This window comes from Erythranthe guttata, chromosome 6 (genome assembly GCF_056151865.1).
Source record: "Erythranthe guttata isolate IM_541 chromosome 6, IM_541, whole genome shotgun sequence".
NCBI lineage: Eukaryota > Viridiplantae > Streptophyta > Magnoliopsida > Lamiales > Phrymaceae > Erythranthe > Erythranthe guttata.
Genome location: NC_142538.1, coordinates 11092501 through 11107573, shown reverse-complemented (window position 1 = coordinate 11107573; position 15073 = coordinate 11092501). Strand labels below are relative to the sequence as shown.

General features: G+C 32.6%; 2 protein-coding genes across 2 annotated transcripts in view; both read right to left on the bottom strand.

The window, feature by feature from the left end:
- Window positions 1–1751: 1751 nt before the first annotated feature.
- Window positions 1752–3259, bottom strand: LOC105969850 (protein DOG1-like 4). The gene is made up of 2 exons (XM_012994625.2): window positions 2362–3259; window positions 1752–2242 (listed from the first exon to the last, which is right to left on the bottom strand). Exons 1-2 carry the CDS (start codon window positions 2776–2778, stop codon window positions 1961–1963), a joined length of 699 nt encoding a protein of 232 aa, XP_012850079.1. The 5' UTR covers window positions 2779–3259; the 3' UTR covers window positions 1752–1960.
- Window positions 3260–12323: 9064 nt separating this feature from the next.
- Window positions 12324–15073, bottom strand: part of LOC105969836 (protein RESPONSE TO ABA AND SALT 1-like) — a 5990-nt gene continuing 3240 nt past the window's right edge. Inside the window, exons 2-3 of the mRNA XM_012994613.2 lie at window positions 12595–12950; window positions 12324–12497 (exon numbers count right to left, since the gene is read on the bottom strand). Of these exons, the coding sequence (XP_012850067.2) occupies window positions 12327–12497; window positions 12595–12950 (527 nt within the window). The 3' untranslated portion in view covers window positions 12324–12326. The remainder of the gene's footprint in view (window positions 12498–12594; window positions 12951–15073) is intronic.

The following is a 15073-nucleotide window of genomic DNA, read 5'->3' as shown; positions in this document are numbered from 1 at the left end:
ATATTATTGAGGGTATTTTAGACTAAAGACATGGGGATGGGCTTAATTGAGAGACTGTTTTTTTTTGTGGACCAAAATGCATTTAAGTCCCATGTGATGGGCCTTTTTGCCATTTGCCCTTTCAGTTATTTCAGTCATTGACATTTCATCATAACAACAGTAGTCAAAATAACTAACTTTCCCACCCACATAACAGATCTTACCTAAATCCATAATTTTTCCAGAATGGTGCATTACTATTGTGAAATAATCATTATTGCGGCCTGCCAAAAAATATATAAAACACATTTTCAGAACATGTGAATCTAATAAAAAACCGTATGATGTGGTAATAAGGAAAAAAATTAAAACGTGTTAAAATCAAAGTGGGAGACTAAAATGTGGTCCAAATATGTATTGTAAGCTAGCATTAACATATGGGAGACAAGAAAATCAATGTTGTCCACACAATACAGAAATATACTATAAACAAACACATAAATCACTATAGTATATTATAAACAAATCCAAGAACACCCCATGTGCAACCACATTGAATACATAAAACAACTATTTACATAAAAAAAAAATGAATTTTAAGAACGCATACCATATTATGGAGCATTTTTTCGAAAATCGTCCAAGTCATTGCCCTCTCTTAACTTCCAAGTCATGATAGCGTTACGAAGATCTTCAGATTATTGCAATTTATCGTCGACAATGTTAGCCCTAGATTGACATAGAAAAGGGGATTTTTTGTGAAGGTGTGAAATTGAATTGAAATGGGGGAAGTCAACGACTGCTAGGGCATTTAGGACGATGCTAAAGGAAAAGACGAAAAAGCCCATGTACTTTGGCCTGTGCAGCGTGCGTGCGCCGGAAAATAGAAAGATTCGCCAGAATATTCCCTCCAGGTGGTTATGTGCGTCAAAAATGAATGTTTAGGTGCGACTGTGCAACTTTTTTTAGTTGAGGTGATAAAGTGCAAAAACGGGCAAACTCTAGGTGGCGAAATGCAATTAACCCTTTATTTATTATATTTCTTGGCTCCCTCTAGTTGCTCTTCTCAAATTAGTAGGTTACAATTATTGGGGAAACTAAAAGTCTAAAACCTTTCATAAAACATCAATTCTCTTAAGAAGTTAATAACTAGCATATCTAATTCTAGTTTTGATAAATAAATAAATAAATAAATAAATAAATAAATAAATAAATAAATAAATAAATAAATAAATAAAACGAAACTGACATTTTAAAATATGGAATGACAAAATTTGTTCCAAAATCACAATATTTTATATACAACATTCGGTAATTATATTTTTTTAATTCACCTAAATTATAAATATATAATCAATGTTGATATTTTAAATATCACCAAAAAATCATTTGAAAACTCTATGAGGTCGTAGATCAAAACAAAACTTATCGGGTTTTATTAATTATGGATACTTGAGGGGGTTTTGGTAATTTGATCATAACCCCGGGGAGATTTATTAATTTTATGAATTTTTAAATTATATTGAACTTAAGGGCATTATAGGCATTAAATACTTATCTGTTCATAAATTTGAGCAACCGTTTGTTGTATGGGGTTTTTGGTAATTATGAATACATGAGGGTGGTTTTTGTTAATTAGACCATAGTTCAAGGGATTTATGGTAATTTATGCTTACATTTATTACAAATCGACATGAGTGGGAACGAATTTATCATTAATATTAGGAATCTAGAATCCTCCTTGACCTTGGCAATAGATAATGGAAGTCAAATGAAATCTAAAGGGAAATTTATTTATGACGAAATATTCTTGACTCAGAAATGACTCACGAGTCACGAGTCCCATTGAACACAACCCAACAAAACAAAACAGAACATAACAAAAAACTGTTTAATAGAAAGAACAAAGAACAGAACAAAAAACCAAAAAGCTGATACAAGAAAACCATTCTTGGCTAAATTTCTCATAAGTAGACAGAGATTAGCTATAGCCATATCCGAGTCTGCGTTCATCTCTTTGCATCCCCAACCTCCGTAGATTAATCTGCAGCTTAGCCGCCGCTGCCAGAAACCTCAGACACTGAGTCGGATTCAATATCTCCAATATTATTATCCCACTTTTCCTTCTCAAAAAATCTGCACACTCCACCACATCCTCAATCGACACCCTCAGCATATCCACTGCTGTCTCCATGCTATGATCCCATACCCCGTTCCTCGGCCTTCCCATTTGCCTAGCCAATTGCACCACAGATGAAGATATCTGCATCAAGTTCAAACCTTATGTGAATATTACAAACATTTGGGGAAATATGCAAATTACGAAGATGTTAATTGTTTGTTTAACTGATAAACAAGGTAACAAAGTTATTAATAAATTACCATCCTCTCCTGGACTTTATCGAACTCGTTGGTGAGTTCGTTTTCCTCCTCCTTAATCTCTTCCAGTCCTTGGTTAATCCTCTGAGTTTGATCCTCTGTCAAGTCCAACACATTGTTGATGACGATTAGAAACGCCAAACGCGGCCTGAATCCACCTATCCAGAGATGGGCTCTTTCGAGTGAGCTTATCCATGTTGGAGCTAGCACTAGAAATACGTCTTGTCGAACAAGTCTGGTCTTGGCTTCGAAGTATTGTTTGTAGTGAGATATATTGTCGTCGATAAGGTTCTTGCACCGTTGCTCGTTTTCTTCGTCCCCACTTTCTATGACCTGAAGGAGATCATGAAGGTGATGCTCTTGACCGATTAACCAGCGGGATTGGAAGGCCTCAAATGATTGGTCGGTAATTTCCGCCATACTTAAGCTTAACCACAATCAGATATATATGTATATATGGTTGGAAGTGAATAATCAAGAATACTAGCTAAGGTCATCCTTATATACTACATATGGTTGCACTCTATGCTAAGAAACTAATGAAGGGGTTGTCTGTCTAAGTCCACCGAGGAAGGCGAAGGGGCAGCTGCGGAGACTTTCATTGAGACTAAGAATTTAAATGTTTTATTAAGGTGGGTTCGGCCAATAAGAATCGAGAAATGGATGGGCACCACCTGTTTGATGAAAGGAAATGGAGTTTTATAATGCAACCGACTCTGAGGCGAAGGAGTATGTAATTTTAGTAAACCTCGAAATTTGTCGTTTTGTTGGCTCGACTGTTTAGTTAGTGATGTTCGAATAGCTATTCCTTTTTGCTTAAGGAAACACACGTCAGTGAACCTGGGAATATATATTGGAGATGCGTATTATCTCCGATGTTATAACCTTCACGTGCCTCTCTGTCTCACGGTCTCACCCCCCTTTTGTTTATCTTCTTTTGGTTTGTCTGTCCTAAAATTGTTCATATTATTTATTAATGGACTCATTACAAATAAGTTCATGGGTACTTATTCATAATCAGATAAATAGATTCAGATAAAAAAATTCATTTACAAATAAGTCAACATTTTGTTTAGATTTTTGTAAAAGACTAAAATAGCCCCTCATACTTTAATTTGCTCCAATTTCATCATTTATTTAATTTAACCTCAATTTGACCCCAAATTTTACGAATTTTTCAATTTTGATTTTTTTATTTTTTTTAGAGTAAAAAGCAGTTTGCACCCTAAACTAAGGGCCGATTTGCACTTTACCCCCCAAACAAAAGAAATTTGCACGTTTTTACCTGAACTCGTTAATTCGTTGCACGGTGCCCCCTAAACTCAATTTTCCGGCAATTTTGACCGGAATATTAAAACATGTGCTTTGCATGTGAGATTTTGAGGGGTAAATTCGTCCTTTCACTTACATCTTTAATATTAATTAAATACAAATTGAAATAGATATTAAAAAAAAAAAAAAAAAAAAAAAAACAAGGAAAAAGAAGCTGTCATCCATCCCCATCCTTCCTTCCCAAACCCAATCCATCCCTGCACAAAAAAAAAAATCTCAAACACCTAATTTAATAAATTTCCAAAATTCTACGACGACCACCACCGCTCTTCCTTTCACGGATATAGCTTCGTCGGCGGGCCAGACAACATTCTCTGGCGAAAAAATAACAGCAACATCCATCTCCGATAATTGATGCACTACATCTCCTCGGCGGCCCAAATTCAGTTCAAACAAAATAAATCAGAAAAAAAAAAATTCCGACAAAAAACTTACAGCTCTTAGCAAAGATCTCCTATCCCTCTCCGGAGCATTCTTGATTGCCTAAAGCAGCAAACAATTGGTAAGTTTCTAACTCAACTAACATCAGTGATTGTACTGAACCCGAAACCAAAATAATAGCTTCAACTGTTAAAAATTATAAAATGAAAACCTCGTCTAATGTCTTTTTCTCAGCTTCTACTTCTAAAATATCTATGCACGGGAAGAAATACAAATATTAATTCATAAACTGACTGCATCCGCTTCAACATTAACCAATTCATCAAAAAAAAACTTAATTTTTTATCAATCTTTCTCGATTTTTCGGGTTTATGCTCTTTAGCACAACCTACGCACATTATTCTCAATAATTAAGAACAAAAATGTCCACCCCCAACAAAAATTTGATTCTTTATTCCGTTTTCCGAAGGCTAAATTACGACAAAATGAAAGCAAAACACAATACAATAACAGTTTTAGAACTAAAACTAACCATGGCAGACATTGTGATAAGCTTGACGAACATTCCTCTTAGTACACCGCTGGCTGCAATTGATTTTGCAAAAATCAATAAAATAAAATAAAATAATTAACTGCAAAATCAATCCCCAAAAAAAAAAAAGATTACCATTTGGAAGGTTCAGTAATTAAGGAGCTTATATTTGCCGTATTTTCGTTTCCAATCAATCTGTTCTTTACAGCGATAAACCCCTGTTATTTCCGAATACGGCCTGAATCTACCGCTGACTTCCTGCAATCACACACACACACACACATAAATCGGAGAAATTAGATATACATAAATTACAGATCAGAGAGGCGAGCTTTTAGTGTGTGTTTTTCGGAAAGAGAGAAGGTGGTCGAAGACTCGATCGGCGGCCGGTGGGTGACGGAATTTTTGGCTCGGATGGGTATGGGATGGTGGTGGCACGGCGAATGGGGGAAGAAGACAAAAATTTTTTTTTTGTTTTTTGTTTTCTTTGTTTTATTTTTATTTTTTATTTTTTTGTTTTTTAAAGAATAATTTATATTTAACATTAAAGATGTAAGTGAATGTACGAAGATACCCCTGCAAATGTCACATGCAAGGCACATGTTTTAACTTTCCGGTTAAAATTGCCGGAAAATTGAGTTCAGGGGACACCGTGCAACGAATTAACGAGTTCAGGTAAAAACGTGCAAATTTTTTTTGTTTGGGGGGTAAAGTTCAAATCGGCCCATAGTTTAGGGGCCAAACTGCTTTTTACTCTTTTTTTTTATTTTTATTTTTTATCTTTCGGATTATTTCGCCGATTTTCGGCGTTGACCTTTTTTTCTTCTCCTGATTTTTCAACCACCGGTTTCCAGCGTTGACTTTTTTTTTTCTCCTGATTTTTCAACCACCGGTTTCCGGCGTTGACTTTTTTTCGATTTTTTTTCTTTCTGTAACATTTTTTTTCTCGTTTAAACATCAATATTGTTGTGATTGACAACAAAATTAACTATATTACTGTTAAACTCATTAAAATTACAGTTTAACACAGTGATATTGTTATATTAATCTCTAGCACACTAATATTAACACAACAAAACTCATTATTATTGTGTAATAGAGTAATAACACTATGTTGACCGTTTAACAAATGTAAACATAATAAAAAACCAAAAGAATTAATATTATTGTGAGTGACAGTAATATTACTATAACGACAGTAATATTACCGTCAACCACAATAATATTACAATAATAGACAGTAATATTATTACGTTACTCCGTGAATAACTCAAACAAACAAAAAAAATCCAAAGAAAATAATAATATTGATGTGGTTGACAACAATATTACTATAACAACAGTAATATTACCGTCAACCACAATAATATTATTGTATTTAAAGTAATATTACAATAATAGACAGTAATATTATTACGTTACTTCGTGAATAACTCAAACAAAACAAAAAAACCAAAAAAATAATAATATTGATGTTGTTGATAGTAATATTATTGTGTTTACATTTATTTTACTCTCAACGACAGTAATATAGTTACGTTGACTTGTGAACAAATCAAACAAAATAAAAAAATAACAAAAAATAAAAAATAATAACATTACGTTAATTTACTGTCAAGTGCAGAACAATTACATAAATATATTGTCAACTGCAGTACAATTACGTTAATTAACTGTCATTGACAGTATAATTACGTTAATTTACTGTCAATGACAACACAATTACGGTCAACGTTTAGCGGCGGAAGTAAAAAAAAAAAACAAAAAAAAAAAAGTCAACGCCGGAAACCGGCGAAAAATCCGGAAGGAAAAAAATGTTAAAAAAAAAAAAATGGAAAAGTCGACGCCGAAGACCGGCGGGAAAAATGTTTTTGAAAAAAAAAAGTCAAAATTAGATTTTTGTTGTCAAAATTTGGATTTTTGTGGACAAAATTGATTAAATTGGAGTTACAATTAAGAATTGGGTATAAAAGGTTGGGGGTAACATTGGCGTAAACATGAATGTTTCCTTTATTTATAATAAATATTAAATGGCTGGGCTTATTGGTGAAAGAGATATAACACCTAAATCTAGAATAATAAACCAAAACCCTATTTTGATTTTTTTACTTGTTTTGAACCGAATTCCTAATATAATATAATTTCACTAATTTTAACTCCAAAACCCTATTTTGATTTTTTTATTTTTTTTGAAAATTTTCATTTTGCTACTAGAGACCCGCAGTCAACAAAAGTCGTTTTAACTTTTTTCTTCTTGTACAAACAAAAAAAAAAAAAAATTCACCGCTGACTGGCGGTCAACCCCAGTATTAGAAATACCGTTGTGGTTGACAATAATATTATTACCGTACTCTTCAGTAATATTATTGTCAACCATATAATTATTTTTTTTTAACTGGTCAATATAATATTATATATATATATATATATATATATATATATATATATATATATATATATATATATATATATATATATATATATATATATATATATATATATATATATATATATCAAGGTCGTAAAAAGTGGGAATCAGACCCAAGTCGGTTAGGCGCCTCACAATTAATGAATGCGTCAGTGATTAATCGTCGATAAATCGGGATAATTATTTTTTTTAAATTTAATGTATTATAAATTTAGATATTATTTGTAAATACTCAAAATGCATATAAAATTATATTAAAGTTGATTTTATCCAACATTTATATATCATAATCACATAATAAAATTTTAATATTAATAATAGGGTTAATATGCTGCAAGTCCCTCATACGAAACCTTATTAGATGTGGGTTACCGGCCCAATATTTTCCTTGTAACTAAATCCCTAGATTCTAAAAATATAAGATATAAGGGTTTTATTTTTTAAATATCCCAATAATACCCTTATATTAACCGGACGTTTATGTAGCGGTATTAAACGTTATGTCTATTTAATAAATCACGTCCCTTGAAGATAGGGATTATGTATCAATCACGTTCTATCGTGATATTAACTGTATCTTTATGTAATCTCATTAAATATACTGCACGATGTGAAGAAGATTTCATACATATTAATACACAGTTGTAATCTGCGAAGATTTCATAAATAGCAATACACAGTTGAATCTGCTAAACTTGAGCGTAGACAATCGAGAGTGTTCGTTGTTCTCCTTTTCAAGAAGGTATTTTCTTCGTCATCGATATCATTGTTTCTTCGCGTGTTTGTTGTTTTTGTTGGTTGGATGTCTGTTCAAAAAAAAAAATTTATCGTTTTTTTGTCTTTACGACATCCACTTATAGATTTGAAAATTAAATTTTAGAATGGAAAAAAGAATTTAGTAAATTAATGTAGTAACCTATTTGATTGCAGTTTCATTTAATGTTCGATTTTTTTTTTTTTTTCCAGTAATCTCAGAATTTTGAGGAAATTGAAGATAGCAATTGGTAACCATCGGTCGTTGACTTTTATCTCTGACCGAAACCATGGTATTTTGGAAGGTGTGAGGAATGTATTTCCTGACTCTGCACACTCTTACTGTTTGGTTCATCTCCAACGAAACCTAAAATTTATGTGGAAGACTACTTTCATGTTTGGTCGTACAAACAAAGTTATGCTAAAGCTATTTTTCCATTTGCTAGGCCTATTGCGGATCCGCCGTTGGCTGTCATTGGTCCACCTGAGTTCCAGCCGAAACGTGGTAGACCAAAGACGAAAAGAATTGCTTCTAGGGGTGAGAGCGTAGCGAGGAGGATGAGGTGTAGTCGATGCAACCAGGTGGGATCCCACAACAAAAAGACGTGCACAAGGGCAATTCAGTAGTTTTGATTTGAGTTTTGTTCTGGATGTTTCAAGTTTGCATTGATTTATAGACTTTGTTTTCTTTTTTTTATGTTTCTTTCATGGATTTATGCTGGGGGAAGTCTTGCGTTGTTTCCGTAGGGGTTTTTTTTTTTTTTTTTTCCTGATGAATGTTTGTTATTTATTTAATGGATTTATGTTTTCTTACTGTTCAGAGTTATATATTTGTTTTTAGAGTATTTTATGTTTAATGTTACTTATAAGAATTCATGTTTGAGCAATGTTGTATTTTAGTTTGATGTACAGTATATTTGTGCATAGAAAACATGATTTCCAGAAATGTCATATAGGTTTACGATTTTTACATAGAATATTGCAATGTATTCTAATTTTTTTGGATCACAATATTGACAGCATTGCAGCAATTTCATAACAAAGAAAAATGCCGTCCAGCAAGTGTTGGTGCATTTTATCACGTAGTGCGCTTATCTTAATTTGGTTTAGTGATCTATAACATCCTAAAGAAAACTGTAGTATGTTACAACTTTATATGAGGACTCATGTTTTGACATCAATACAATTTGTACACTTATGCCGAATTTGTTAGTCAAACTTACAAATATTTCGCATCACTGAACGAACAAAACTCAAATAATGTATCTGAATTAATTTCATGGTTTTATGTGTTGTGAGATATGTATCATTGTTCGTATTGTAATCTTTTTTGATGGATTTACGCGACGTTTCACTTTCATGTGCTATCTTGTTTTTTTGTTAGTTCTATTACAAAAAAAATGCAATAATACTGTTCAACACATTGCATGATTGAATCTGCCTCAAGTTTTTCATGCATTATCCGTTTGTAAATGATATGTTGCTTGTGAAAATATGATACATGTTTATGTTTTACAGATAATCTAATTGCACTGTTTAGTTATTATCATCACTGCACTGCATGAATGACAGCACATTAGAACAATACAATACAGTTTGTTTTGGAGGGCTGTCATTTAACGCGATCCTCCAATTTTCCGTAGTATTTCATAGTTTATCATAGAAGATGTAGTATGGTTTGCACTACGGTGGTCTGACATTTTTATGGTATTTCTATACACAAATATTCACTACTATACAATATTAACAAAGATAGTTTCCAAAAGGCATATATAGATAAAGTACTGTGTCAATGAACAACTGATTGTTGTGAATATTTCAACACAGTTAAAACTGGAGCGGAAAAACATAAATACTACATAAGTTTCGTTTTCGTACAGTAGACATATAAAACGAGACTATTTATGGCTAATTGATTATGTAATTCAGAAGATGTACTACAATGTCCTTTCTCATTTCTGCAACACCCTCCTCTGCTTCTTTGACCTCTAATGGCATTTGAAGAAAATATTCTCTAATTATGTATAGCACGATCACACCACAATCGGTGGAACAAGCTTTCTGTTGGGGACTGAGTTTCTTTCCACCAATTTCGAAAGCGTTTTCACCTGGTTTGTATGTCAAAAAAAACTCCACGCACCCATTTTGGGTCCCTGTGACGGAGGTGGCGGTGACTTTGTGCTTTGCGAACGGTATTACGAGGTTGAAAAATGGGGTTCTCTTCAGACATTCTACATGGGCATTGTGTAAGTGCACTCCTTCGAAGAAAGCCACAGTAGACGTCAAATTTGACCTAAATTGCGATATGTAACCGCCTTTGTTCCTCGTTTTGCGCGCAACATTCATTGCTTCTCCTGCGAATATAAGAAACCACGCTTTAATTTTTATCAAGTTCACAGGAATTGGAGAAGAAACAAATACATATGCAATGTAATTATAGTGGCAATATATGTGTATTAAGGGATGGAAAATTTTGCAATTGCCAGAAAAAAATAGAATATCATAGATTCACATAGTATACCACAAAGTTACATGTACTATGCAACGAGTCAAAAATACAAAATCTTGAGCAGTATTATCAATTAAACATGGAATTATATATTATATAATTGCAACTGTTTTATATGTCTCCAACATAGTTGTACCAACATATCCATTGAAGTCATGTGAGACCATTATACTTCATATGCAACTGACAGAATGCCATAGAAACTATGAGACAATACAATGTATGCACTCGTAGAAAGCCATAGAAACACAGATTCAAATAGCAGTAGAAGGCAAAATACGAATCATTAGCAACAAAATTACGAATAATGTTACTGTTACATAGAAAAAACGTCCAACGGAAGGGAATCACTTTTTCTCGAAACTTCAATGACAGTTCTACAACTTTTATTTTTCATAGTAATGAATTGTAATTCCGCAGATAACCATAGACATACGCAGATAACCATAGATGTACGCAGATAACTATAGACATACGCATACTTTTGTACACCAACTATCTGATATCACACAAATCTGGACCTACATGTACTATATGACGACACCCAGGAGTCATGAAACATATTAGAATACATGTTGCGAGTACCCAACAACGGATTGGAACCTTTTGTCCGAAAACATTATTTCCCAGCAAAGTTTGAATCAGTAGACTCCATGATTTTTATGGTTGAATACATAGGAACCCACATAATTATTAAACATCACAGAAACAGAATATTCATAGTTTGAATCGTACCAGGGTCTAGGGCAGTTATGTCTTCTTTCCGCTTCGTACGCATCTCCCCTGTTCGTTCAATATGGTAAAAACCCAGAAATAACAAAATTACAACAAAATCAACAAACATTAGAACTTACTTGATCGGTTTCTTGACGTAGACATCGGTAGATTATACTTGCGCCTACCTTTTTGGAAGCACTGATGTTGCTCGTCGACGAGAATATGGGCAGCAGAAAAAGAAGAAAAAAACCCTAATCTGTAGAAGATGGGTCGAATTGGGGGATAGTGGGTTGGTTTTGTTACGGTTAATTGTAATGTTGGAAAATATAATCTCACAGATTATTGGTGGCGGGATTGGTGGGATTTAGTTTTTTTTTTCCAAACTTAAAAATAAACGCCGTTATTGTCTCCGTAAGGGTACTATTGTCACTATTTCACAAAAGGATGTTTGTCTAATGTTTTTATAGTCTTGAGTGTATCATCTAATAACTTTTCCCACTAGGGATGCATATCTTAAAGCCCCTTAATAATAAGATTATAATATAATAAAAATCTTTAGAAACTAAAAATAAAACAAAAATCTTGGGCATCCAAAATTAAATTTGAACATTGCAAGCATATGGTATTAGGTCCTTTAACAATAAAATTTAACATTAGAAAAATAAAATAAAGTATAAACTCATTTCTGATTAAAAGCCCAACATTTTTTATTTAAAAAAAAAATGATTTTTGCCACTAAAGTTTGACCCGTCTCCAAGGTTTGACCGCCTCAGACCGCCTAAATCCGCCTCAAAGGCAGAAACCATTTTTTCAAACATTTACACTAAAATCATAAAGGTTTTTGACCGCCTCCAACTCGGAGACCGATTAATCGACTACCTCGACCAATTTTTAGAACACTAATATATATATATATATATATATATATTACATTATTTTACAAATGTATTCCTTACTAATTCATTATTATTGTTATTATTATTATTATTATTATTATTATTATTATTATTATTATTATTATTATTATTATTATTATTATTATTAAACATGGAATTATTTTATTAATGAGTTAATTATTTAAAAGCTTGAGCCGAGCTCGAGCTCGAACTCACTGAAACTCATGCGAGTTCGAGCTCCAGCCAGAGAGATGATGATAAAACCAGTATTGGTATAAAATATATAATAGCTAGCTCATTCGGAGTCTTTGTTCATCTTTGTGCAACATATTATCCAATTATCCAATTATCACATTATCCTCCGGAGACTGAGCTGCAGTTGACATTCTGCTGTCAAAAACCTCACACACTGAGTTGGTTTCAGTATATCCAATTATCCATTATCATTCCCCTGCTTTTCTTTCTTAGAAAATCAGCACACTCCAGCATAGCCTCAATCGACACCTTCAGTGTATCAGTTGTTGTCTCCATGTTATGAATTGTTGTCGGCCTTCCCATTTGTCTTGCCAACTCCAACACTGATGAAGATACCTACATCAATTATCAATTAAGGTGAAAATGAGAGTTCATTTAATTAATTAAGATATGATAAACAAAAAATAATAAGGTTATTTAAGAATTAACTTACCATCCTCTCTTGGACTTTATCGAACTCATCGGTGAGTTCATCTTCCTCCTCCTTAATATCTTCTATGACTATGTTTATCCTTTGAATTTGATCCTCTGTCAAGTCCAATACATTGTTGATGATGAGGCGAAATGCCAAACGAGGCCTAAAGCCACCGATCCAGAGATGGGCTCTCTCGAAAGAGCTCATCCAAGTTGGTGCAAGAACAAGAAATACGTTTTGTCGGACAAGTGTTGTCTTGGCTTGGATGTATTGTTTGTGGTGAGCTATATTGTCCTTGATAAGGTTGTTGCACCATTGCTCGTTTTCTCCGTCTCCACTCGCTATCAGTTGGAGGAGATCTTGGAGGTGATGGTCTTGGTCGATTAACCAGCAGGAGAAAAAAGGCTTCGAATATTATCTAGTCGGTAATTTCTGCCATTCTTGAGCTTAATAACAATAAGATATATGTTTATGGTTGGAAGTGAATTATCAAGAATCCTTGTAAATGTCATGCTTTTATAGTGGTTGCTTGTCATAAAAACTAGTGTGTTTTAAGGTTCTCTTATGTGCTAAGAAAATTGCTAGCTCAATGGGTTAATTAAGTCCGTGGGGAAGACGAAGGGACAGCAGGTGCAGGAAAGATTATTGCTTAGTTGGGAGGATGAAAAGCATGGGGGCAGAGTCTTTGAGATTAAGAATTGGCAAAAAAAAATAAAAAATAAAAAAATAATAATAAAAAAATAAATAAATAAATAAATATATATATATATATATATATATATATATATATATATATATATATATATATATATATATATATATATATATATATATATATATATATATATATATAGGGGTAATGGCAAATAGGCCCATGACAAGGGCACTTAATTAAAAGAGGGACATCCAACTTTTTTGTCTTTCAAATAAATCCAGTCCATTCAAACTTATTTGCAAATAAGGAAAATCTTTTTATATAAACCAAAATTACCCCAAATTCATTGAAACCCAATTTAACTCGAATTTCATGATTTACACCCCAATTTAGCCAAATTTCATCAATTAACCAATTTTAACCCTAATTTCAATTTTGACCCCAAGTTTGACCCGCCACCACCGGAGACCGCCGGTCGCCGCCGTTGACCGGCGTTGACTTTTTATTTATTTATTTATTTATTTTCGAAAAAAAAATTCCTGAATTTTTTTTCCGGCCAACTGCCGTTGACCGCCGGGTCTCTAGCGTTGACTTTTTTATTTTTTATTTTTTTAATTTTTTTTATTTTGTTTTTTCTAAAAAATAATATTTTAATTAATATTACTGTCTTGGCTGCTAAATTACTGTCTCCGGCAGTTATTTAACTGTCGGAGACAGTAATTTAACTGTTAATTGACTCTTTTGTTTTTTTTTTCTTCAAAAATATTTTAATTAATATTACTGTATTCGTTGCTAAATTACTGTCTCCAACAGTTATTTAACTGTCGGAGACAGTAATTTAACTGTTAATTGACTTTTTTATTCTTAAAAAAAATATTTTTAATTAATATTACTGTATTGGTTACTAAATTACTGATTCCGGCAGTTATTTAACTGTCGGAGACAGTAATTTAACTGTTAATTGATTTTTTTTTTTTCCTTATAAAAAAATATTTTAATTAATATTACTGTCTTTGATGTTAAATTACTGTCTCCAACAGTAATTTAACTGTCTCAAACAATAATATTAATAATATTACTGTTCGGAAAAATAATATTCATAATATTACTGTCCCAAACAGTAATATTACTGTCTGAGACAGTAATTTAGTAGCCAAGACAGTAATATTAATTAAAATATTTTTTTTCTAAGAAAAACAATTCAAAAAAAAAAAAAAAAAACACAAAAAAGTCAACGCCGGAGACCGGCGGTCAACGGTGGTTGACCGCCCGGAAAAAAATTTCAGGAAAAAAAATTTCAAAAAACAAAAAATAAATTCAAAAAAAAAGTCAACGCCGGAGACCGGCGGTCTCCGGCGGTCAACACCGGAATCTGGACATTTCAGAAAAAAAATTATTTTCTGAAAAAAAAAAGTTTTGGGGGTTAATGTGATATATTGGTTTAAATCCGGGGTCAATGTGTAATATTAAGAAAGTTAGAGCATAATGGGTGGAATTGATAAGAATTATATTATTGAGGGTATTTTAGACTAAAAACATAGGGATGGGCTTAATTAAGAGACTGTTTTTTTTGTGGACCAAAATGCATTTAAGTCCTATGTGATGGGCCTTTTTGCCATTTGCCCATATATATATACACACACGATAAAGCTGTGTGACCAGATTCTGGCCGGCCAGAATAGGTCTATTTTGTAAATTTATAAAATATTATTATGTTCAACTACTAATCTGCCCTTGAGTTATAATATTAATTAGTTTCAATTTGAATTTGAGTTTATTTTTTCTATCTCTGCTGTTACAATTATTAGAATTTCAAGTTTCAATGTATTAAATATGAGATTA

What these genes read in the sequence shown, in the direction of transcription:
- LOC105969850 (XM_012994625.2), bottom strand. Translation starts at nt 2,778, where the DNA reads ATGGCGGAAATTACCGACCAATCATTTGAGGCCTTCCAATCCCGCTGG. An exon ending in ATAAAGTCCAGGAGAGGATG is followed by an intron (nt 2,243 to 2,361) that starts GTAATTTATTAA and finishes AACTTGATGCAG; the next exon opens with ATATCTTCATCTGTGGTGCA.